Genomic DNA, 20566 nt, shown 5'->3' with positions numbered 1-20566 from the left:
AGCACATGTGAGGTTATCTAAAAAATGTCTACATTCAAAGTAATTCAGTATGCATCCAGTATAGAAGCAGTTTCAAAGTAATAACAAGAAATTCAACTCATCAAATGTCGCAACAAAAATGAGTTGCCTAAAAATAGCGTTGAAAACAAACAAAAATAAATTGAATAGAGTTTAGACAATTGAAGCGAGATAAGAAAATGCATCAAGAGAAGAATGTAATCGGTGTAGATTAGATAGCAACAATCTGAGTGTGTTTAGTTCTATAGTAATGCTGCTTCGATAGATCGTCAGTCTCTAGTGAAACATCTTCCTCGCTTGCGGTCACAATGGAGTACACCGACGTAACCGATCCGGAATATCTGGCCACCAGAGCAGAGTTTAACGAGCCGGATTGCTTCTGGGTGAAACCGACTGATTATTCCATGGTCCCCAACCAAGGCCAGGAATGGAAACCATTGCCTTGCTTCTTGCCCAAAGAGTAATTGACATGCGATTGTTGGGAATTGTTCGTTTGTATATGGATCATGGTTGTTAACACGTTGCAGGTATGCGAGCATGGCGCAAAGGATCAAAAATCTGCAGGTTAAGCCAGAAGATGTTTGGATTGCCTCTTACCCAAAAAGTGGAACAACTTGGACCCAAGAAATGATGTGGCTTATTTGTAATGATTTAGATTATGCAGGAGCGCGTGCCGTCACACTAGATGAGCGTTTCCCTTTCTTGGAGTATTTTTTTATGCATTTTATTAGTGAGCTGTTCATTGAAAATAACACTATTTTCTTACAGGATTGGCAGTATTATTGGCAATGACAGTGTGAAAGAGGTAGAGGAAATGAAATCACCAAGATTCATTAAAACACACTTGCCGGTAGCGTTAATTCCTGATCAATTTTGGACTGTGAAACCGAAGCTTGTCTACGTATACCGCAAAGCCAAACCAGTTCCAGTTTCGTTCTATCACCATTACCAAACACTGACAGGATATCGTGGAACCATAGAGCAATTTGTAAAGTCTTTTATCAATGATAGGATTATGTTCTCTCCGTATCACGAGCATGTACTCGAATATCACGCATTGCAAGGATTGGACAATATTTTAGTGATCAACTACGAAGATATGAAAAAGGTAATATTCGTTAGACTTAGATTTCTATGTATGGTTATGATTGGTTTGTTTGTACAGGACCTCAAAAGCACGGTCTTCAAAGTGTGTTCCTTCTTCAACAAGACGTATACAGAAGATCAAATTCAACAGCTGTGTAAACACCTTTCGTTTGACTCAATGAAGAACAACCCATCAGTGAATTATGATCACTTGGTGAAACAAATGCTGATGCTTTCCAATCGACTCCACGAACGTGATGATGCTGATAGAAAGTAAGTATACTGAAACTTGAGGTGTGGGTGGAGGTGTCTTGATTGACTTGGTTGGACGTTTAGGTAACGGTATGTTAAAGGTCTGAAATTTTGAAGTCACCTACACAGGTTGTACGTTTAATGGAGCACTACCGAAGAACACATTGGAATTTTTATAGCACCCCAAAAGTTCAAGATAGTGCTAAGAATCATTTTCTTGTATGTAAGAGCTAACTATCATGGAAACTAGGTAATTTGCGACTAAATGAATAATTCAATTTTAGGTAAAAAATAAACATATTTACAGTCGACTCTTCTTCTTCTTCTTGGCATTAACGTCCTCACTGGGACAGAGCCTGCTTCTCAGCTTAGTGATCTTATAAGCACTTCCACAGTTGTTAACTGAGAGCTTTCTTTGCCAAAGTTTCCATTTTCGCATTCGTATATCGTGTGGCAGGTACGATTATACTCTATGCCCAGGGAAGTCAAGGACATTTCCATTACGAAAAGATCCTGGACCGACCGGGAATCGAACCCAGACACCTTCAGCATGGCTTTGCTTTGTAGCCGCGGACGCTAACCACTCGGCTAAGGAAGGCCCCTATACAGTCGACTCTCCACATCTCGATATCTTTCCCTATGTCGATGATTTCATTAGTCCCTTCATTCAGCATACATTTTCACTCTCTATATCTCGATACTTCCATATCTCGATGTGATTTGCATTCCCGATTTTCTCTCCGTGTGTCGATATGCCCATATTCAAAGGTTATTAGACTCAATTTCAGTGATGCAATTTGAGAATGATGACGTGAATTGAGAACACGGAATGACGTCCATATGTTTATTATTTTCCTGGTAACGGAGTGAAATTCCATCTGGTATTCATTACAAATTTGTTCTTTGTCTCGATCTCTCCCTATCTCGATGGTCCCTTCGATATCGAGATGTAGAGAGGCGACTGTATTTCAAAGATTTTAACAATTATGAGAACATTTTTTTCATTTCTGGAATTTGTTAGTATAGCTTTGTATAGTTTGTCATGAGACAAACTTAAGGTGAAAATGAATCGAAGCCAAAGTTCAAATTTTGAAGATTGGAGCTGAAAACGTTTGAGCTGAAAACGTTTGAGCTGAAAACCTAATCGATTGGTCACCACCAGCTAGTGATCAACCGATCAAGTTTTCAGCTTAAACGGATGTTTGGTTCTCCAGATCCGTGCTCTTGAAAATTTGAACTTTGGCTTCGATTCATCTTCACCTTAATATACACTACAGTCAAACCTCCATGAGTTGATATATGAAGGGACCATTGGAATACTGTTTCACGAGACCATCATACTGCCCATACTCACAGAACAGTCCCATATATAGGCAGCATAGTAACCATGAAATTTTGTTTCTAGTATGGTTCCATGTGTTGATATCGAGTCATGGAACATCGACTCATGGAGATTTCACTGTATTTGACAAAAAATCGCCTCACTGAATATTGCAAAACCATCGGAAAGTTTAACATTAGGGGAAGTGGTGGTAAAATGAACACCTTAAGCATCTCATCTTGTTTCTTATGGGAAAATGATGAATTTGTAAAGTTTTATTATTTATTGATGATTATAAACATTTTGGTGTGTTGCCACCATTCAGTGTTACAATACTCGGTAAAGCGTTTCCATACCAGCCATCATGAAAAATAAATTGGCATTTCTTCACATCTGTTTAACCAGATAAATTAATTTCTATACCTTTTTTGAGACAGATATCAAACTTCTCAAACGATTCTAGATCGCAAACAGAGATAAGATGATTTGTTCTTTTCGTCATGGAGGTTTTTGAAATTTATTCAGCTTAAATTTGCATTCATATTTCTCGCATAAAAACAACATCTACATCTAGATATTTAGCAGTAATATAACACAATTTAATCAACGAAAGCTTCCAATGAAGAAGAGAACAACAATAAATCATATTTAAAATCTTACATTAAACTTGTAAACACCAAGGCCACTAATACCAATCCCATACAAAATCAAAACATTACAGAGGGATAGGGATATTGTTTTATTGCATTTACTATTATATTTTCAGATTCATTCGAAAAGGAGAGGTCGATGGATGGAAGAGTGATCTAACAGAAGATTTAGCCAACAAAATAGACGAATGGACTCGAAGCAAAATAAAATCCCCGGAACAACTGAAGTTGTTCCTCTGAGTCTTGATATTAGATAGCGGGTTTTACCTCCTTGATGTATATCTGTTTCTATGTTCTTTTATTAGCATGAGCCCCACATGAAAATTTAAAAATAAATGGTGTTCCCTTCACAGTTTTATGGCCGATAATCAACTAAGTTTATCGAAATTGCAATTATATCACATACCCAAATGAGCAAGAAAAAGCTGAATTTTTTTAGAATGTTTGGAATGTTTAGAATGTTTTGAGCGCTACATTGCATGGGAAACCGTAGGCATGTTTTTTTTTAATACTGCATTTTTTATACTGATCGTAATCATTAACTCTTTAATGAATGTTCGAATCCTCTGAGCAGAATCTCAAATAGAGAAACTTTAAAGTAGATGGAGTACTCCATCTACTTTAAAGTAATCATTAAATTGAAACATAAATGTCACTTACTTGTTTTTTGTACGCCTCGATGACTTCCTCCTGGTTCTTGGTCTCGACCTGCAGGCGCTCTATTTCGTGCAATATTTCCGTCTTGCGAGCCTGATTGCACGGGCAGCAACATTTACTTTCACGTTTCTCGACGCCACAACAGGTCGACGGTTGATACTGGCCCGGTCTCACGGTAGAAACAAATGGTTTTCGTTCTGCAAAATAAGAATATAGTACGAACAATTAATTGAGTTTCTGCGTATTCAATAAAATGAAATGCAGTTTCGCTGGACATTGGAAGTATCTACTACCGTGTTAAAAAAGATTTTCCGAATTTATCTATAGTAATTTCCGTGGATCACCTTTAAAACACTACGGAAAATGCAGAAAAATTGACAGAACTTTATTTTTATCAAGAAGATTGTGAGAAACATATTGGAGATTAGACTTTCTCGTAATTTGAACCACCCTAGTATAAACACTTAGATTTTTTTTCTATTTTTATTAACGAGATTTTTAGCCCTGGGCTAGTTCATCTCGGGACCAACGGCTTTACTTCCCTTCCGAAATTTTTTGTGACTATTTTGGGGATGAGATTCGATCCCAGGTGGTCAGCGTGAGAGGCGTGTGTTCTAACCACTACACCAGGTCCGTCCCCCCACACTTAGATTAAATTACTGGGGTCGGTAAAATTTTACTGGGTTTTGGAACTACCGAAAAAGTCAGTAAAATGAAAACTGTCGCCACGCGTAATTGAAAAGCAAATTTCACCATGTTTTATTTTTATCGATATATGATATAAGAAGAAAGCTCTCTACAAAATTTCAGTGAAAAATCTCTGTTTTTCGATTTCTCACATTTTTTTAGTTTACTGACTTTTTCGGTAGTTCAAAAACCCAGTTATTTTTACCGAACAGATTGAGTGTGTAAGAGTCTATAAAGGATTAAATTGCATGACCAAAACTGTGTAAACTCCATTTGACCATTCTTTGGAAAATAGGGAGAACAACCTTCAATGAAACACCGCATTTTTTTCGAAGACATTTCAGGAATCTAAAAAAACTGGAAACTGCTTTGGAGAAATTCCGGAAAAGTTCAGAGAAAATCCGCATCTTCTTGGGAATTATTCAAAGAATCCTTGAAATGATTTCGCCCCGTTGGTCACACTAATGAAAAAATCAGAAAACACGTGTATCCTTATTTCGAATAAGGAACAAAATAGCAAATTATCACGGAATTCAGTAATCCACTAGGTCGGTTTTTCATGGAATGGCTGCAAAAGAAGGCAAATGAGATTTCGAAAGCTTCATTTTCAAATTATGCCAAACGACTATTATACCAAATGACTGGTATGTCAAATAACTGTTTTCTAAGACAGCTATTATGCCAAATGACTTTATGTTAAACGACTGTATGCCAGCCAAACGGCATTACGCCCAATCAGTCTTCCCAAATGAACATCGAACACGTTGGTTCAGGCGGTTTAATACTCTCCTGTTTTCGTGTTCAAACCGAAACACTCAAACCTGAATCTAAACCCAAACATGTGTAACGTGAACATCGGATTGAACACCGGTTCGAACTAAGGGGCTGACAATGCGCAACACTATGCATTGAGGTTGGCTGTCTGCTTGAGCCTTCTAATGTTGGCTACGGTAACATTGTATTGGTTGGTATAGTGCTGCCAGACCCTTGGTAGGAATGCCGGTTCATTTGTACCTCGATAGCAACCGCGGTCCAAATGTTGATTCAAATCTTTGGTTGTTTCTGAGGTTGAGAGGGATAGCGCAAACAGACAGACACAAAACAGTTGAAATCCACGCTTCTCAATTTCTACTTATCGTATCGTGATATAGTTAAATCCTTCTTTTTTCATAAAGTTAGCACTAAATGCTACTTAGAATATTGATCGTCATTGATCTGCTTAAGGCGACACGGGAGACCATGTTATTTTCCCTATCTTTTGTCTCACTCTAACAATTATCATCAAAACTTTGTGGAAGCATATCTCGAGTTTTAGTGAACCAATGAAGCTGAAAATTTATTGGGTTGTGCACTACATTATATAGAATTATAGTGATATATTTTTCGCATCGATATATGAAGTGGTTCTTCAAATGGATAGGGTGTAAAACATGTATTGAAGCCTCAAGGGTCTTGCGATTTTTACCAATAAATTCCATAAATGATCATAGACATTTATCCGCGTGGATTTCACCAGTTCTAGATCCGTTGTCTGCTTTGAGCCAATATTTGCACCAAAGTTTGAACCGATGCACAGTGCGTTGAATGTATGGAGATGTGGGACAAAAATCAAATCCGGAAGATCAATTCATTTCAGCACCTTTGTATGGAAGAGAAAGTTGTTCTTCATCGAAAGAGCTGTAATTTGCATAAATAACTTTCTCAAGCCCCAATTTCCCTATTATCCATGAAAGACCTTGTAAGTCGTACTTAAATTGCTCAAAATGACGTAAGAAGTTGTTTCCAAACATATCACTTTTTTAGTGACATATAGGGAGCCGGATCTTATTCTTGGCACTTTTGATTCGCTTCGGCAGTGGGGTTTTTTTAATGCTACAGAGCTCATATTTGGCCACAATATGCGTCGTACTAGAATGCTTCTTATTGCAAAGTTCCAGACATTTCGGCCGCGAAAAAAACCCCATGCCTAAGTGAATCATGGAAGTTCCCAATTGGTTCTGCACCATACGACTTTATGCATAAATATCGCATTTTATTTCAATTTTTCAGTTTTCAAAAGATTTTTTTATTAAATCTTTGCAATTACATTTAAAATATATTGTTTTAAATATAAGTTATGTTTTCATGTCTGGTTGAGCCGCACCTTTCAGATCTCTAAGAAGACACTCTAAGAAGCAAACCTGTGCATGATTTAGAGTGAAACTCGGTGGAACTTTTTTGGAATCGATAGTCAAAGTTACATGTTAGTATTACACAAGATTAATTTTATAACTAATTCAACAAGCCGGTTCCTCAGATTCAAAGTCGAAATTAGTGTCCTTCTCCCATCAAATTTATTTTACCAACCTTCAGTCATGTTCTCCTTTAGATTTTGATTGAATATATTGGTTTCAAGCCTCTCTATACTAGTTAAAAATAATGTTAACAATATAGCATTGCATAGCATAGACTGACTGTACATGTCAATGAACCAATGCACGTGTTCACTGATTTGACGTTTGAGCGGTTTCTATGGTCACATAAATAACACGGCACCGCTAAAACGTCAAATAGCTAACGCGTGCATAGGTCTATGGTTGCTACTCCGTGATTGGTCGGAACTGGTAAGAATTGTACTTCGATCCAAATGAATAAGCTTTCCGCTTACTCTCGAAGTGCAAATTTAGCAGATCTCATATTATTGACCAATAACGGCGCCGGCCAAGTCCTTACAGTCAGTTCGGATGGGGAAGGATGTTGTAATGATTGTTGCTTCTAGAGACCGAGAATACCTCTGCATCTCCACAATCATTACGGGAAGGGTGTTTATTAGTGAGAGAGAAAAAAGATCTGGGAATCACCTTTGGTCGGTGATGCGATCCATGGATAGGGAGGAAAATACGATTTTTACTTAAAACTAGTTTTGCATTTTTGTCTTGCGATGGAAATATAAAAGTAGAAGTTTGAAGAAATACGTCGACATTCAAAATATCGAACTGTTCAAAGGTTATTTTTAGTAATAAAAGAAAAAAGAAGCTATGTATAATAAAATCATATAAAACAAAAAAGGGTTAATGCCGACACTTGAAGTGTCGAACCGTCCATAGTATGTTTGAAAATTACACTAATGTTACGTTGCTACGATAAAAAAAAGTGTTATTAAAAGCATGAAACGAGCTCACCAGTCGGTAATCTATCCTCAACTGAACACGTATATCTTCACGCATTCACACAACAAACAAAAAAAAAACGATTCTATTTAAAAATAATGTTAACTAGAAATCCTTTATAAGAGAGATTCGCGGAAGCTGACATTTCTGTCAAAGTGTGAGCCAATCGAGCAGCGAGAGCTGTCAAAGTGTGAGCCAAACGAACATGCGTTATGTTTGTTTTGAACTTTTCTTGAGGAGTAATGTAATCCGCTTGAAATTATTTCGGTGAAAGTAATTTTGCATGAAGCAAAAAATGAAATGTTTTACTTTTTTGAATTTTTGTCAATGCGATTTTTAGTTTTTGATTTTTTCGGCTGTTTATTAGTTTTGATATGTAGCTCAAAGATCTATAACGAAACAAAATACACTTTATAGCAATGAGGAAGTCATGTCCGTGTTACAATATTATTCTCGACGCCGAGCAAAATCAGCACTGCTGGTCTGTTGCCAAATCATTCCATTTTACTTCCGCGTATCTCTCTATAAAGGATCACTAATGTTAACAAGCAACAAAGTTCAGTTTTTTTGCTACTTTGGCAACTGGTGCTTTCGACGCTTGATGTAATCGTTTTGATGCTTACTACAGTTTATCAATACTTGTTTCCATAGTAGATACTACAATCGCATTTCCACATCTCGATATCGAAGGGACCATCGAGATAGGGAGAGATCGAGACAAAAAACATTTTTTTATTGATTACTAGATTGAAAAACACTCCGTTAAAAAAAATAATAAACAATCAAACCCGAGATGAACTAGCCAAGGGTTAAAAATCTCGCTAATAAAGATAAAAAAAAAAAAAAAAAAAAATATATATAAAAAAAAAAAAATCAAACGTTATTGCGCGTTCCTAATTTGTTTTGAACCCTAGAAATTTGGTCTAGTAACCTTTGGTATTGGTCATATCGACATACAGAGAGAATAAGATATCGAGATAAGGTGGATATCGAGATGTGGAGAGAGAAATTGTATGCAGAATGAAGGGACCTAGGAAATCATCGACATAGGGAGAAAAATCGAGATATAGAACATCGAGATGTGGATGGTCGATTACAGTTAAACCTCCATGAGTCGATGTTCCATTGCTCGATATCGACACATGGAACCAAATTATAAATCAAATTTCATGGTTACTATGATGATCCCTTCAAACGGCTGTCCATAGCATTGCTGTTCCATGACTCGATATTTCCATGAGACGATGGTCTTTTCAATATCGGCTCATGGAGGGTTCACTGTAAATCATTTTAAGGAAAACTATGATTAATTTCATAATTAATTAGGATTTTCAAGGTTTGTATCAACAATTTATGTTGGGTACAAATTTTTGGAACCTCTGGTACAGATAAAACAAATTTCGTCAATATTTCTCTGAAAAAAATCCTAAGGATTCTAAGAAATCTATTAGAAACTCTTTGAAGAGATTTCATAGAAATTTTTACAATTCCCTGTTGGAAAATTTAAGCATTACAAAAGATTCTTACGCATATTGGCACCATCCTTTTTGGACTTGCTGTCGCCGCACTGAAGCTGGCGTATTTTAGCTTCCGCCTGCAGGCATCGTTCCTCCAGCTGTTTCTTGTCCGTTTGTAAATTACGCACCCGACACTTGAGCTCGGTGTTGGCCAGGACAAATTTGTCCCGCTGCTTAACCAGCTCCAGATGCAGCTCGTTACACTCGGCCAGCAGTCGGGAATTGTCACACTTGTACGGTTCTACGCCCAGGTCCCAGGCAGCTTTTTCCTGTGGCCAAGTAATCAAACGTGTTAAGTCAAACGAAGGAAAAGTGGATTGCTTCGACCCACCTGTTGCAGTTGGCTGATTTGCTGCTTCGAGGCCTTCAGTTTTTCGGACGTTTTGATCAGGTCGTCCAGTATGGCAGACACGATTCCGATTGCACCCAACGGAAGCGGATGATTGAAGCCGAGCACGTCGAGCCGTTTGCGCAAATCCGAATGCAGGGCATCGATGTCCATTTTCAATGCGCGAATGTATAAGCACTGTTAGCTAACCATTTATCAGAAATGTACACATTTTTAGGGACTTTTTAGATCAAAACTAGAAAACTAAACGAAAATAGCAACGGTTTTTGAGGATTTGTGTACAAATTACTAGTGATCCTTTATAGGAAGGTGTAAACAAATCGCGCGGTTCGTTGTGAAGCTACCAATTCGATACCTAGCCGTGCGCACAGTGGGTAAGGAGCTGATTTAAACGACCAACAACAGCAGCTTTGATTGCCTGAAATAAATATATCAGAAACGATTTATTTTCCATTAAAACCATTGTTTATTTTTCTTTTTTTTCTCTGGAGGCGAATGACATTGAAGTTAAAACCTCCTTAATAAATAATAATAATAATAATAATTAAAACCATTACTGAAATGGTATAATCAACCATAATCATACAATACTGGGGTAAAGTATCAACATCGTTGAGATTCGACCGTATGAACAACGGGTTGTGTGGATAAGCCTGTAGGGAATATAATTAATGGCTATTGAACAATTTATAATTGATCACAGCAATCGCGGAAAAGAAAGATGATCTTAGGAGTCGAGTATAGGAAACGAAATTTAATAAATCAGTCTTAACAGAGATCTTGGAGAGAAAGCACGAAAACTCGTTGTTCTCATTCTATAATTTTGTCCGTTTGTCCCGTCATCAAGATTCATTTCAGTTCCTGTTTGTCGTCTGAAGTTCGTTCCTGTCGCTACCTGCCGTCTGAAGTCCGATCAGTCCTGTCGTTGTCCAACCGTTAATCAAGTTCCGTCCACGTTGCTGACGAGCATCTGAAGTTTGGTAAAATCTCACCGTAGTCCAGTCAAACAGTTTGCCTGTCCGTTCGTCAAGATCCGTCGTAGTTGCAGTTCGTCGTTTAAGTTCCGCTTATCCTGTCCGCTAGCTCATCGAGTCTATTTGTTGGCCATTTGCCAGTAAAACCATGGGAGGTCACCACATTGGCGCAGTCAAAGTTCAAAAAAAAGTGAGTAAATCTGATTTTTCTTCACGCGAGTGTAAGGTAACTGCAAAATATTGTTTTTAAAGAAATTTTCGATTTTTTTTTCAATTTTGTTTTGAAAAGATGCAAAATTAGTGATCAGTTGTCATGGAAAACATGTTTGGGTGGAAATCAACTGTTTGTAGTTACTATAGTAGCGTGGTTGCACGATTTTTTTTTTCAACCAAGTTATGATTTTTGGAACGGAATTCAAATGAAAGAAAAGTTAAAGTAATTAAAGATTTACCATAATTTCGTTTAAAATTTGCAAAGAAAAAATGAAAAAGTTTGTCATTGTGATAAAAAGTATTATTATGTTAAAGCAAGTGGTATCATAATACACTGGGCAGTGATACGTTTGTGGCATATTTTGAATTCGGAAAGGAGCTTAGACATATATTTTTTTTTACAAAATATAAAATCAAATGTAGTTTTTCAAATTTAATTTATTGAATTGCTCTTGGTAAAATCGCAAATATTCATTCGTGATTATGTTTTCAACCTTTGGGTGGGTTCATTAGATGAAGCTAGAACTCAATTAATGTTTCGTTATCTCTGCGTGGATTATATAGTCACATTTGAAATTTCCTAACGGATACATTATAAAACCTCTGAGTGGGTTCGGACTCTATATTGGACTCAATCATCAACCTCTGTGTGGGTTTGGACTCTATATTGGACTCAATAATCAACCTCTGCGTGGGTTGGTAGGCCTCAAGGACTCAATAGATGTTTCATTATTAAACCTCTGCGTGGGTTATAAAGTTACATTTTAAGTCCCCAATCGGATTCATTATAAAACCTCTGAGCGGGTTTGGACTCAATACTGCATCAACCTCTGCGTAGGTGGATGAGGACTCAAGGACACAATGAATGGTTCACTATCAAACCTCTGTGTGGGTTGTATGAAGTCTATTTACGAATTCTTCCTAAAACTTCTGAGCGGGTTTGGACTCAACAATGCATCAATATCTGATTGGTTTGTAATTCAAAATGGATTCTAAATATGTGATACAATTTGTTGCGATAATAGTTTTTGACAAATTTTGTGAGAATGAAAAATTTGGAATAAATTTGTTAAACCAATGTTGACCGACGGTTTCCTATTCGATTTTGTTTTGGTTTGTTGTAGAAAAAAATGGTTGCTGCTAAACAGAAAATAAGGCTTCTGAAGAATGCATTGATAGCGGAAAAGAAACGTAATGCTCTTTTCTCAAAGAAATTAAAGCAAGTCAACACAAATAGCGAAGTCTGTTCAGAATTATCACTGTTTGATGATCAACAGGAAATGGAATTAAGGCACTCTACGATGCAAGAAAATAAGTCCAGATTAGATGAATCAGCATTACAGACTTCAATGAACAATTTATCGTTTGCTTCATTGAATGTATCGGAATGTAAGCCTGTTGCTGGCGAGGAGGATATTGATAAAAAATCATTCGAACAATGGAAGGATCTTTTGGAAGCATCGATGAATTTGGTTGGTGTTACTGAAGAACATATTAAGATGAGTATTTTCAAAATCAAAGCCGGTCCAAAATTGCTTGATATATTGAGTGCAACTTCTAATATGGACGATTTGCCTAACGATATCACTAACCCGTATTCTAATGCAATCAAGCGATTAGATAACTACTTTGGTTCACGTAGCTACACCTTGATGCAACGACAAAAACTTCGTTCTTTGGCACAAAATTCAGAAGAATCCGACACTTCCTACGTTAAGCGCGTTATAGAAGCTGCAAAATTATGTGATTTCATTGACGACCAATTAGCAGAAAATGTTGCGTTGACCATTCAGTCACACGCGGTCAATTTGAAGATAAGAGCAATTAGTATGAAAGTTTTAAGGAAAGGCGAGTCTGTTGCTTATTTTTTGGACAAAGTAAGAGCTATCGAAATAGAGAAAGTCAACGAGGAAATGTACGCGAAAAATCACCAACATATTAAGGCGATTGCGGCTGTTTCTTATCAGGAGGATAGAAGGGACAACCCTCAGCACTTTTCAAAGCCACAATACCGTATACAAGGATCCCAACAAGAATATCGTTCAAGTGAAGATAGACAGAGCACCCGGGATACAGGATATTTGCGAAACAGTACATTCAGAAATTATACCGATCGTAAAGCTTGTTGGAGATGCACGAGTACCTACCACGTAGCATCGAAATGTCATGCCATCGAAAAGATTTGCCGGAATTGTCAGATTAAAGGGCACATTCGACGTGCATGTCGATCAGTGAAACCAGCCAAGCGTGTTTATCGTGAGTCCAACGGAGTTCCTGAATCAAAAGTACGAAAGATCGCAATGATTTCCAAACGAGAATATGAGGATGATGGTAACGAAGATGAGGCTGTAAGTGACCTTGTTACGGAATAGATTTTATGTTATGTCGTTTTTGTTCAATATACATAGCAAATAAACATACTCTAGTTTTGTTTCTTTAATGTTCTCTTTTTCGTTGCTTACAGCAGCGTGTTTGTCGTGTGGAAAAATATGTACAAAGCTCTAGCAGAGGAGAAGTAATTGGATTTATAGCAGGTTTGCAAGTCATATTTCTGATCGATTCAGGTGCAGAAGTTAATACCGTTGACAAGCAAACTTTTATTGGCCTAAAAGAAAAATGTTCTGATTCCATGTATTGCTTGAAATCTGGCTCCGATAAACAACTGAAAGCTTATGCATTAGATGGTGAGATTCCCGTGGTTGCAACGTTTGTAGCGGAATTGTTCATATCTGATGATCGTCCTCGGTTCATGGAGAAGTTTTATGTCGTTCAAAATGGAAGATCTTTATTAGGAAGAAACACTGCAATTCGATACAGTGTTCTGAAAATCGGTTTGAATGTTCCAATCATCCCTTCAAATACATCAGATGATCAATATAAATTGCAACCGGGAGAGATTCGAGCATTGAAATGTTCAGGAGAGTTTCCAAAGTTTAACATACCACCCGTTCAGTTGTCTTACGACAAGAGCAGGCCTCCATCAAGAAATATATATACTAATATACCACCAGCTTTCAAAGAAGAAACCGAACGTCGACTCAAAGATCTTTTGGCAATGGGAATTATTGAACCAGTGGATGAAACAATGGATAATTCATTTTGTTCCTCGCTATTAGTAGTACCGAAAGGAAAGAATGATATCAGACTCGTTGTGGATCTTAGAGGTCCTAACAAAAGTATAATACGGACCCCATTTCGGATGCCTACATTGGAAAGTATCTTATCAGATTTGAATGGTGCAAAATATTTTTCAACTATCGATCTTACAAGTGCGTTCTTCCATGTTGAACTACATGAGAACTCAAGACACCTGACCAATTTTTTCGCCGGGAACGCAACTTATCGATATAAACGGCTTCCTTTCGGTTTATGTAACGCGCCCGATATTTTTCAAGAAACTCTACAAACCGTTGTATTGAGAGGATGCAAGGGTTGTCGAAACTATTTGGACGATATCTTTGTATTTGGAAGAACGAAATTTGAACATGATGAGAATCTCAAGGTTGTCAAAAAAAAAAAAATAATTGTTTTAAATGCAAAATTTGTAATTATTTCACATTTTTTTAACATATAGGAAGTTCTTCGTTGTCTCAACCAACATGGAGTTAGTATAAATGAGGCAAAATGTGCTTTTGGTAAGCAAAGTGTGCAGTTTCTTGGGTTCTCAGTATCTGATGATGGTTTAAGAGCAGACAAAGAAAAGTTGAGAGCTATTGAAGATTTCCGAAGACCTGAAAATCAATCTGAGGTTAAAAGTTTTTTGGGATTGATGAATTTCATGGAAAGATTTGTCTTCAAGCGAGCCGAACGAACAGAACATCTGAGGAATCTGGCCAAGGCTGATAAGTTTTTTTGGAGTCATAACGAGGAAAAGGAATTTGTCTATCTAAAAACACAAGCTTTGAAAATGATACAGAAACTAGGATATTTCCGCATTGAAGATAGGACTGAATTATTTGTGGACGCTTCTCCTGTTGGATTAGGGGCAGTATTAGTCCAATATGATGCAAACAATGTCCCAAGAGTGATTTCATGTGCATCGAAGTCTTTATCAGAATCAGAAAAGAAATATCCACAAACACAAAAAGAATCATTAGCAATGGTGTGGGCCGTTGAAAGATTTTCTTTTTACCTCATGAGCAAATTTTTCACCATTAGGACAGATTCTGAAGCGAACGAGTTTATTTTCGGAAATAGGATCAAAATTGGAAAACGAGCAGTATCTCGTGCGGAAGCATGGGCTCTCAGACTGCAAAATTATGATTTTGACGTAAAACATATTCCAGGACACTCTAATGTTGCGGATGCGTTATCACGTCTAATTAAGAGTTCACAACATGACGAACCATTTGATGAAGAAAATGATAAGCATATTTTATACGCATTGGAAGCAGGAACATTGGATATTACATGGAGAGATATTGAACAATTTTCTGAAGATGACAAGGAATTGGTTGCAGTTTGTCTCGCATTAAACAGTAACTGTTGGCCAGAAAATTTGAAGAAATATGAAGCTCACGCCAAAGACCTCCGAGTATTGGGTTCAAAGGTTTTCAGAGACGATAAAATTATTTTGCCCAATTTATTACGAATAAAAGCGCTGCAGACCGCTCATCGTGGTCAAATAGGTACAGCAGCAATGAAACGCATAATGCGCGAATTTTTCTGGTGGCCAGTAATGAGTAATGATGTTGAAAAATTTGTAAAAAGCTGCGAAACGTGTCTTATTATTTCAAGAAAAAATCCTCCAATTCCATTAGTTAGTCGACAGCTTCCAGAAGGACCCTGGGAAATATTACAGGTTGGAAAAAAATGGAACAGTTTTATATGAAAGTTGTTTTGTTTCAATGAAGCTAATAATGCTAAATTTGCAGGTGGACTTTTTGTCTATTCCTTCTTGTGGGTCCGGAGAATTCTTAGTATTAGTTGATACATATTCAAGATATTTGTCAGTAGTGGAAATGAAATCGACTGATGCTGCCAGCACAAACCAGGCTCTTACTAGAATATTTTTCACTTGGGGACTGCCATTAGTTCTTCAAAGTGACAATGGCCCACCTTTCCAGAGCAAGCAGTTTATTGAATATTGGCAAAACAAAGGGGTTCTAGTAAGAAAATCGATCCCACTTTGTCCGCAGTCAAACGGTGCCGTTGAACGTCAAAATCAGGGTTTGATTAAAGCGGTTGCTGCTGCGAGACAGGAAGCAGAAAACTGGAAAAAATGCACTTGAAAATTACGTTCATATACATAATACCGTTAAGCAACACTCAAGATTAGGAGTAACGCCGTTTGAACTCCTAGTAGGATGGAAACATAGAGGAATTTTCCCTGCTTTATGGGAGGCAAAAACGAAGAGAATAGACAGAGAAGAGATCAAAGATAGAGATGCTGTTGCAAAATTAATCAGCAAACAGTATACGGACCATCATAGAGGAGCCAGGGAGTCAGAAATTAAGGTTGGAGATAAAGTTATCGTAGCAATACAGAAGAAGAACAAAACGGATCCAACTTTTTCTCAAGACAGATATACAGTACTATCCAGAGAAGGTGGAAAACTAGTCATTCGCTCCGAACGCGGAGTACAATATGTAAGAAAAATTCAAGATGTTAAGTTAGTGCCATACGAGATGAACAAACCGAAAACAAATGAAGCAGAATTGGGTCCAAAAATGTTCAATGAATTCTTGTTTTTATTTAATAATACGGAAGAGCATGTTATTGCAACTACTTTAGCAAGTTTTTCAGCTCAAATAACGGCTATAACATTTTCAAACTTCAATTTTAAAAACGGTTCCAAATATGAACCTTGACACTTTTGATCTTGTTTGACATTCACTTTTTCGACAAAAATGCCACAGGGCATATAGTTTTAACACTGGGGTTGTTCCTATCTGACATTTCGGAAGGGACACGGAAAACAAAATATATCCAACATTTGAGTTTAAACCAAAGAGTGTGACAAAATCTCAAAAATCATAAAAAAATGTTTTTTGTACTTAAACCAATGAAAATCATTTAAAAATAGAGTAAACATGTGTTTCTGCCCTAAACTTAAGCGTTTGGTACTAAAATTGAGACAGGGCTTTAGGACCCTATTGACGGGTTGTTCACTAGGGATAAGTTTCGATGCAGCAATGGGTATAAATTTGTATCATTTAGCGTAATTCATATTTTGCATTTACGAATAATATTTTCCTTTTATAAACAGGACAAGATTTGATTAATCAAGATATCAAACAGGCCAGTAACGAATTTGACAATTTTCCATCAATTGAAGAGTTTAGTGTTGCGAATCAACGACCGTGGAAGGCTGCTGAAGAAGTAAATGACCAATCAATGGAATCTGATGAAGAACGCCACCAAGAAAGAATGGAACGACCGAAGAGAAATATTCGCAAGCCAACCAAATATAAAGATATGTTTTTGTATAGAGTTTTTGAATAGAATTGTAACAGTTTTTGAATATAGTTTTGTATAAAGTTTTTTTTATAGAGTTTCAGAAGAGTTTTTAAACAGAGAGTAGATAATTAGGCGAATGTAGGGAATATAATTAATGGCTATTGAACAATTTATAATTGATCACAGCAATCGCGGAAAAGAAAGATGATCTTAGGAGTCGAGTATAGGAAACGAAATTTAATAAATCAGTCTTAACAGAGATCTTGGAGAGAAAGCACGAAAACTCGTTGTTCTCATTCTATAATTTTGTCCGTTTGTCCCGTCATCAAGATTCATTTCAGTTCCTGTTTGTCGTCTGAAGTTCGTTCCTGTCGCTACCTGCCGTCTGAAGTCCGATCAGTCCTGTCGTTGTCCAACCGTTAATCAAGTTCCGTCCACGTTGCTGACGAGCATCTGAAGTTTGGTAAAATCTCACCGTAGTCCAGTCAAACAGTTTGCCTGTCCGTTCGTCAAGATCCGTCGTAGTTGCAGTTCGTCGTTTAAGTTCCGCTTATCCTGTCCGCTAGCTCATCGAGTCTATTTGTTGGCCATTTGCCAGTAAAACCATGGGAGGTCACCACAAAGCCAATCCTCTTATTCGCAAGGGAACGAAAATGGCGTCCTGTCTGTCTTATGACAGACACTGTTCAGATATCAGAAACAAAAAGGAATATCGTAATGCTCAAGAATCCGCCAACGTAATCAACGTCATCATCGCAACTTCAAAAGCTGTTTTTCTGAACAAAACTGAAAATTATTCGATGAATATGTGTTTTCTGCGTTTAGGTTGAAGAATATAATACAGTGAACACATTTCCATGTAAATGTTCTAGATTTTGAACGAAAAAACTGCTTCTGTAAATTCTCAAAATCAGTTATGGATCCTGGATTATGGATATTGAGAGTCAGAATTTTCGACACGCGTCAAACGGTTTTTGTCCACCATGCGTCGAGTTGATTATATGAATTAGAATCCATCTCCCTCACTTCACTGACGACAAGACAACTCCAAATTAACTAACCTATGACACCGATAAGTGTCAAAGTTTTGTTTTGCTCCTTCAGTTCGTTCCGAGCCGCACACGGTGCTGTGAGCAAGAATTTGCGATTTATATTTTAGTGGTCGTACAGTGAATTTACCGATAAATTCCGTGAATATTGCGACGGTCCCCCTGAGCACCATGTCCGCCGAGGCCAAAAGCTCCAAGAGCACAACGTCCTCGCTAATCAGCAAACCGGCCAACCTCGAATGCAAGAACCTGGAGGAATATCTGAAATCTCGACCGCCGGATGCCCTGGAAAAGCTGTACAACTATCCGGCTATATGCTTGGCCGTGTATCGGTAGGTTCTAATCGATCGGCATGTAATTAAGCCTAATCAATATTTAATGGGGAATGTGGCCATTGCAGAGAGCTTCCCGAAATCGCACGACAATTTGTGATACGTATTTTGTTTGTTGAACAAGCAATTCCTCAGGCTGTGGTGTCTTCCTGGGGGTCACAGGTGTATGCCAAGTAAGTTCGCATGATCTCATTTCAATATGGACAATGTCACGAAGGTCGTCGTTTTGTTTCTAGGGAGAACGTTCTTGTGTCGCGCGTGCTAACCGAGTTGGGCGTGTGGCGCACTGCCGGTTTAACTGGAGGACTGGAAGCATGGGAACTGTGTCCTACTTTCAAAAAGAATTTGAAGATTGCCCTGCTGGGTGGGGGTCGTCCATGGTCGATGTCCAATGCCTTGGATCCGGATCAAAAGTCCAGAGATATTGAATTCCTCGACGCGTATGCCATGTCCCGTTGGCGATGCGTGTTGCATTATATGGTGGGAGCTGGAAGTTCCAAAGGAATGGAAGGCGAAGGAATTTCACCGGATGCCGTTAGGATTCTTCTACACGCGAATCTAATGAAACGAGATGAAACAGACGGAAGTCCAGTGATTACACGACAAGGGTTCCAGTTCCTGTTGCTCGATACACAAGCTCAGGTGTGGCACTTCATGCTCCAGTATTTGGACACCTGCGAGGCTCGTGGCCTAGATTTGGCGGAATGCCTTTCCATGTTGTTCCAGTTGAGCTTTTCCACACTGGGACGTGACTACAGTTCAGAAGGCTTGAGTCAGGGTCTGCTAACTTTCCTGCAGCATTTGCGAGAGTTTGGGCTGGTATACCAACGCAAAAGAAAAGAAGGTAGATTCTACCCGACTAGATTGGCGCACAACATCACTTCGAAGAATGCAGTCCAAACCATTCAGGAAGATGGAAGCTCTGTCCAGGACAAAGGATACATCATTGTGGAAACCAATTACCGCGTGTACGCATACACTGATTCGAATCTGCAGGTAGCCTTGCTCGGTTTGTTCACCGAACTGTTATATCGCTTTCCAAATTTGGTGGTTGGTGTTCTCACCAGAGATTCAGTTCGGCAAGCTTTTCGAGGAGGCATCACTGCCGAACAAATAATAAGCTATTTGGAGCAACATGCACATCCAACGGTAAGGTTTTTTTTATTTAATATTCAAAATCAGGGCTGGTAGCTACTGAGTACCTTTGAAATATGAACTTTACAGACCTTAATAAGGGTTGAAAAAAGAGACAGGAACAAACAAGTGACTAAAAAGATTACAAGTATCTCTACTGCTTATATTAGGTAGTTGGTTGAATTTTGTGAATAATTTTTATGAAAATTATTTCTCCTGTTAGGTTTCTTGGCTCCTGGTTTTCCAGGCATGAGGGATCTAAAGTAACTATTTTCAAGACACTCAGTCGCTACCAGCCATGTATCATTGATCGTTTCTAATTCGAATATTCAACCATTTGCAGATGCTGAACATGGAACAAGCAATCAACTCAAAATCGCCTCTGCCGCCGACCGTTGTCGATCAGATCAAACTGTGGGAGAACGAGCGGAATCGGTTCACCTATACGGAAGGAGTAGTGTACAACCAGTTCCTGTCCCAGGGCGATTTCAACACCTTGAGAGATTACGCCCAATCGATCGGAGTGATGACCTGGCAGAACGAACGAACACGCACGATGGTTGTCACGAAAAATGGCCACGACGATGTGAAGCGGTTCTGGAAACGTTACTCCAAGGGTGGCAGTTAGTTTCGCCGGAATGTGAACACAAGACAAAACTAGGACTTGTAAGGGTTAGAATAAGTCGTTTATTTCCGCTCCATTAAACTCATCTTCAGTAAAAACGACATCGAGTAACAGATCTGATTCATTTCAACTGCTTTTGCAAGCACCTATCAC

General features: G+C 38.1%; 3 protein-coding genes and 1 long non-coding RNA gene across 8 annotated transcripts in view; 3 read left to right on the top strand and 1 right to left on the bottom strand.

The window, feature by feature from the left end:
• Positions 1-9994, bottom strand: part of LOC5567881 (centrosomal protein of 135 kDa) — a 116179-nt gene extending 106185 nt beyond the window's left edge. For all 5 annotated transcript variants that reach the window (XM_021854976.1, XM_021854975.1, XM_021854977.1 and 2 more), the window contains exons 1-3: positions 9669-9994; positions 9348-9606; positions 3988-4181 (exon numbers count right to left, since the gene is read on the bottom strand). In XM_021854976.1, the coding sequence (XP_021710668.1) occupies positions 3988-4181; positions 9348-9606; positions 9669-9839 (624 nt within the window). In that variant the 5' untranslated portion in view covers positions 9840-9994. The remainder of the gene's footprint in view (positions 1-3987; positions 4182-9347; positions 9607-9668) is intronic.
• Positions 269-3695, top strand: LOC5567887 (estrogen sulfotransferase). Its single transcript, XM_001651871.2, has 5 exons — positions 269-478; positions 546-725; positions 787-1126; positions 1184-1377; positions 3444-3695. The coding sequence occupies exons 1-5, from the start codon at positions 327-329 to the stop codon at positions 3565-3567; spliced, it is 990 nt and encodes a 329-aa protein (XP_001651921.1). The 5' UTR covers positions 269-326; the 3' UTR covers positions 3568-3695.
• Positions 9995-16978: 6984 nt separating the features above from the next.
• LOC110679635 lies at positions 16979-17521 on the top strand. Its single transcript, XR_002502663.1, has 2 exons — positions 16979-17012; positions 17083-17521. It is a non-coding gene; the product is annotated as an uncharacterized LOC110679635 (long non-coding RNA).
• Positions 17522-18358: 837 nt separating this feature from the next.
• Positions 18359-20514, top strand: LOC5567888 (general transcription factor IIH subunit 4). Its single transcript, XM_001651873.2, has 4 exons — positions 18359-18654; positions 18723-18827; positions 18891-19803; positions 20132-20514. The coding sequence occupies exons 1-4, from the start codon at positions 18494-18496 to the stop codon at positions 20414-20416; spliced, it is 1464 nt and encodes a 487-aa protein (XP_001651923.1). The 5' UTR covers positions 18359-18493; the 3' UTR covers positions 20417-20514.
• The last annotated feature ends 52 nt before the right edge of the window (positions 20515-20566 follow it).

This window comes from Aedes aegypti, chromosome 3, assembly GCF_002204515.2.
Source record: "Aedes aegypti strain LVP_AGWG chromosome 3, AaegL5.0 Primary Assembly, whole genome shotgun sequence".
In the NCBI taxonomy this organism is placed as follows: domain Eukaryota; kingdom Metazoa; phylum Arthropoda; class Insecta; order Diptera; family Culicidae; genus Aedes; species Aedes aegypti.
This window is presented reverse-complemented; position numbering and strand designations above follow the sequence as displayed.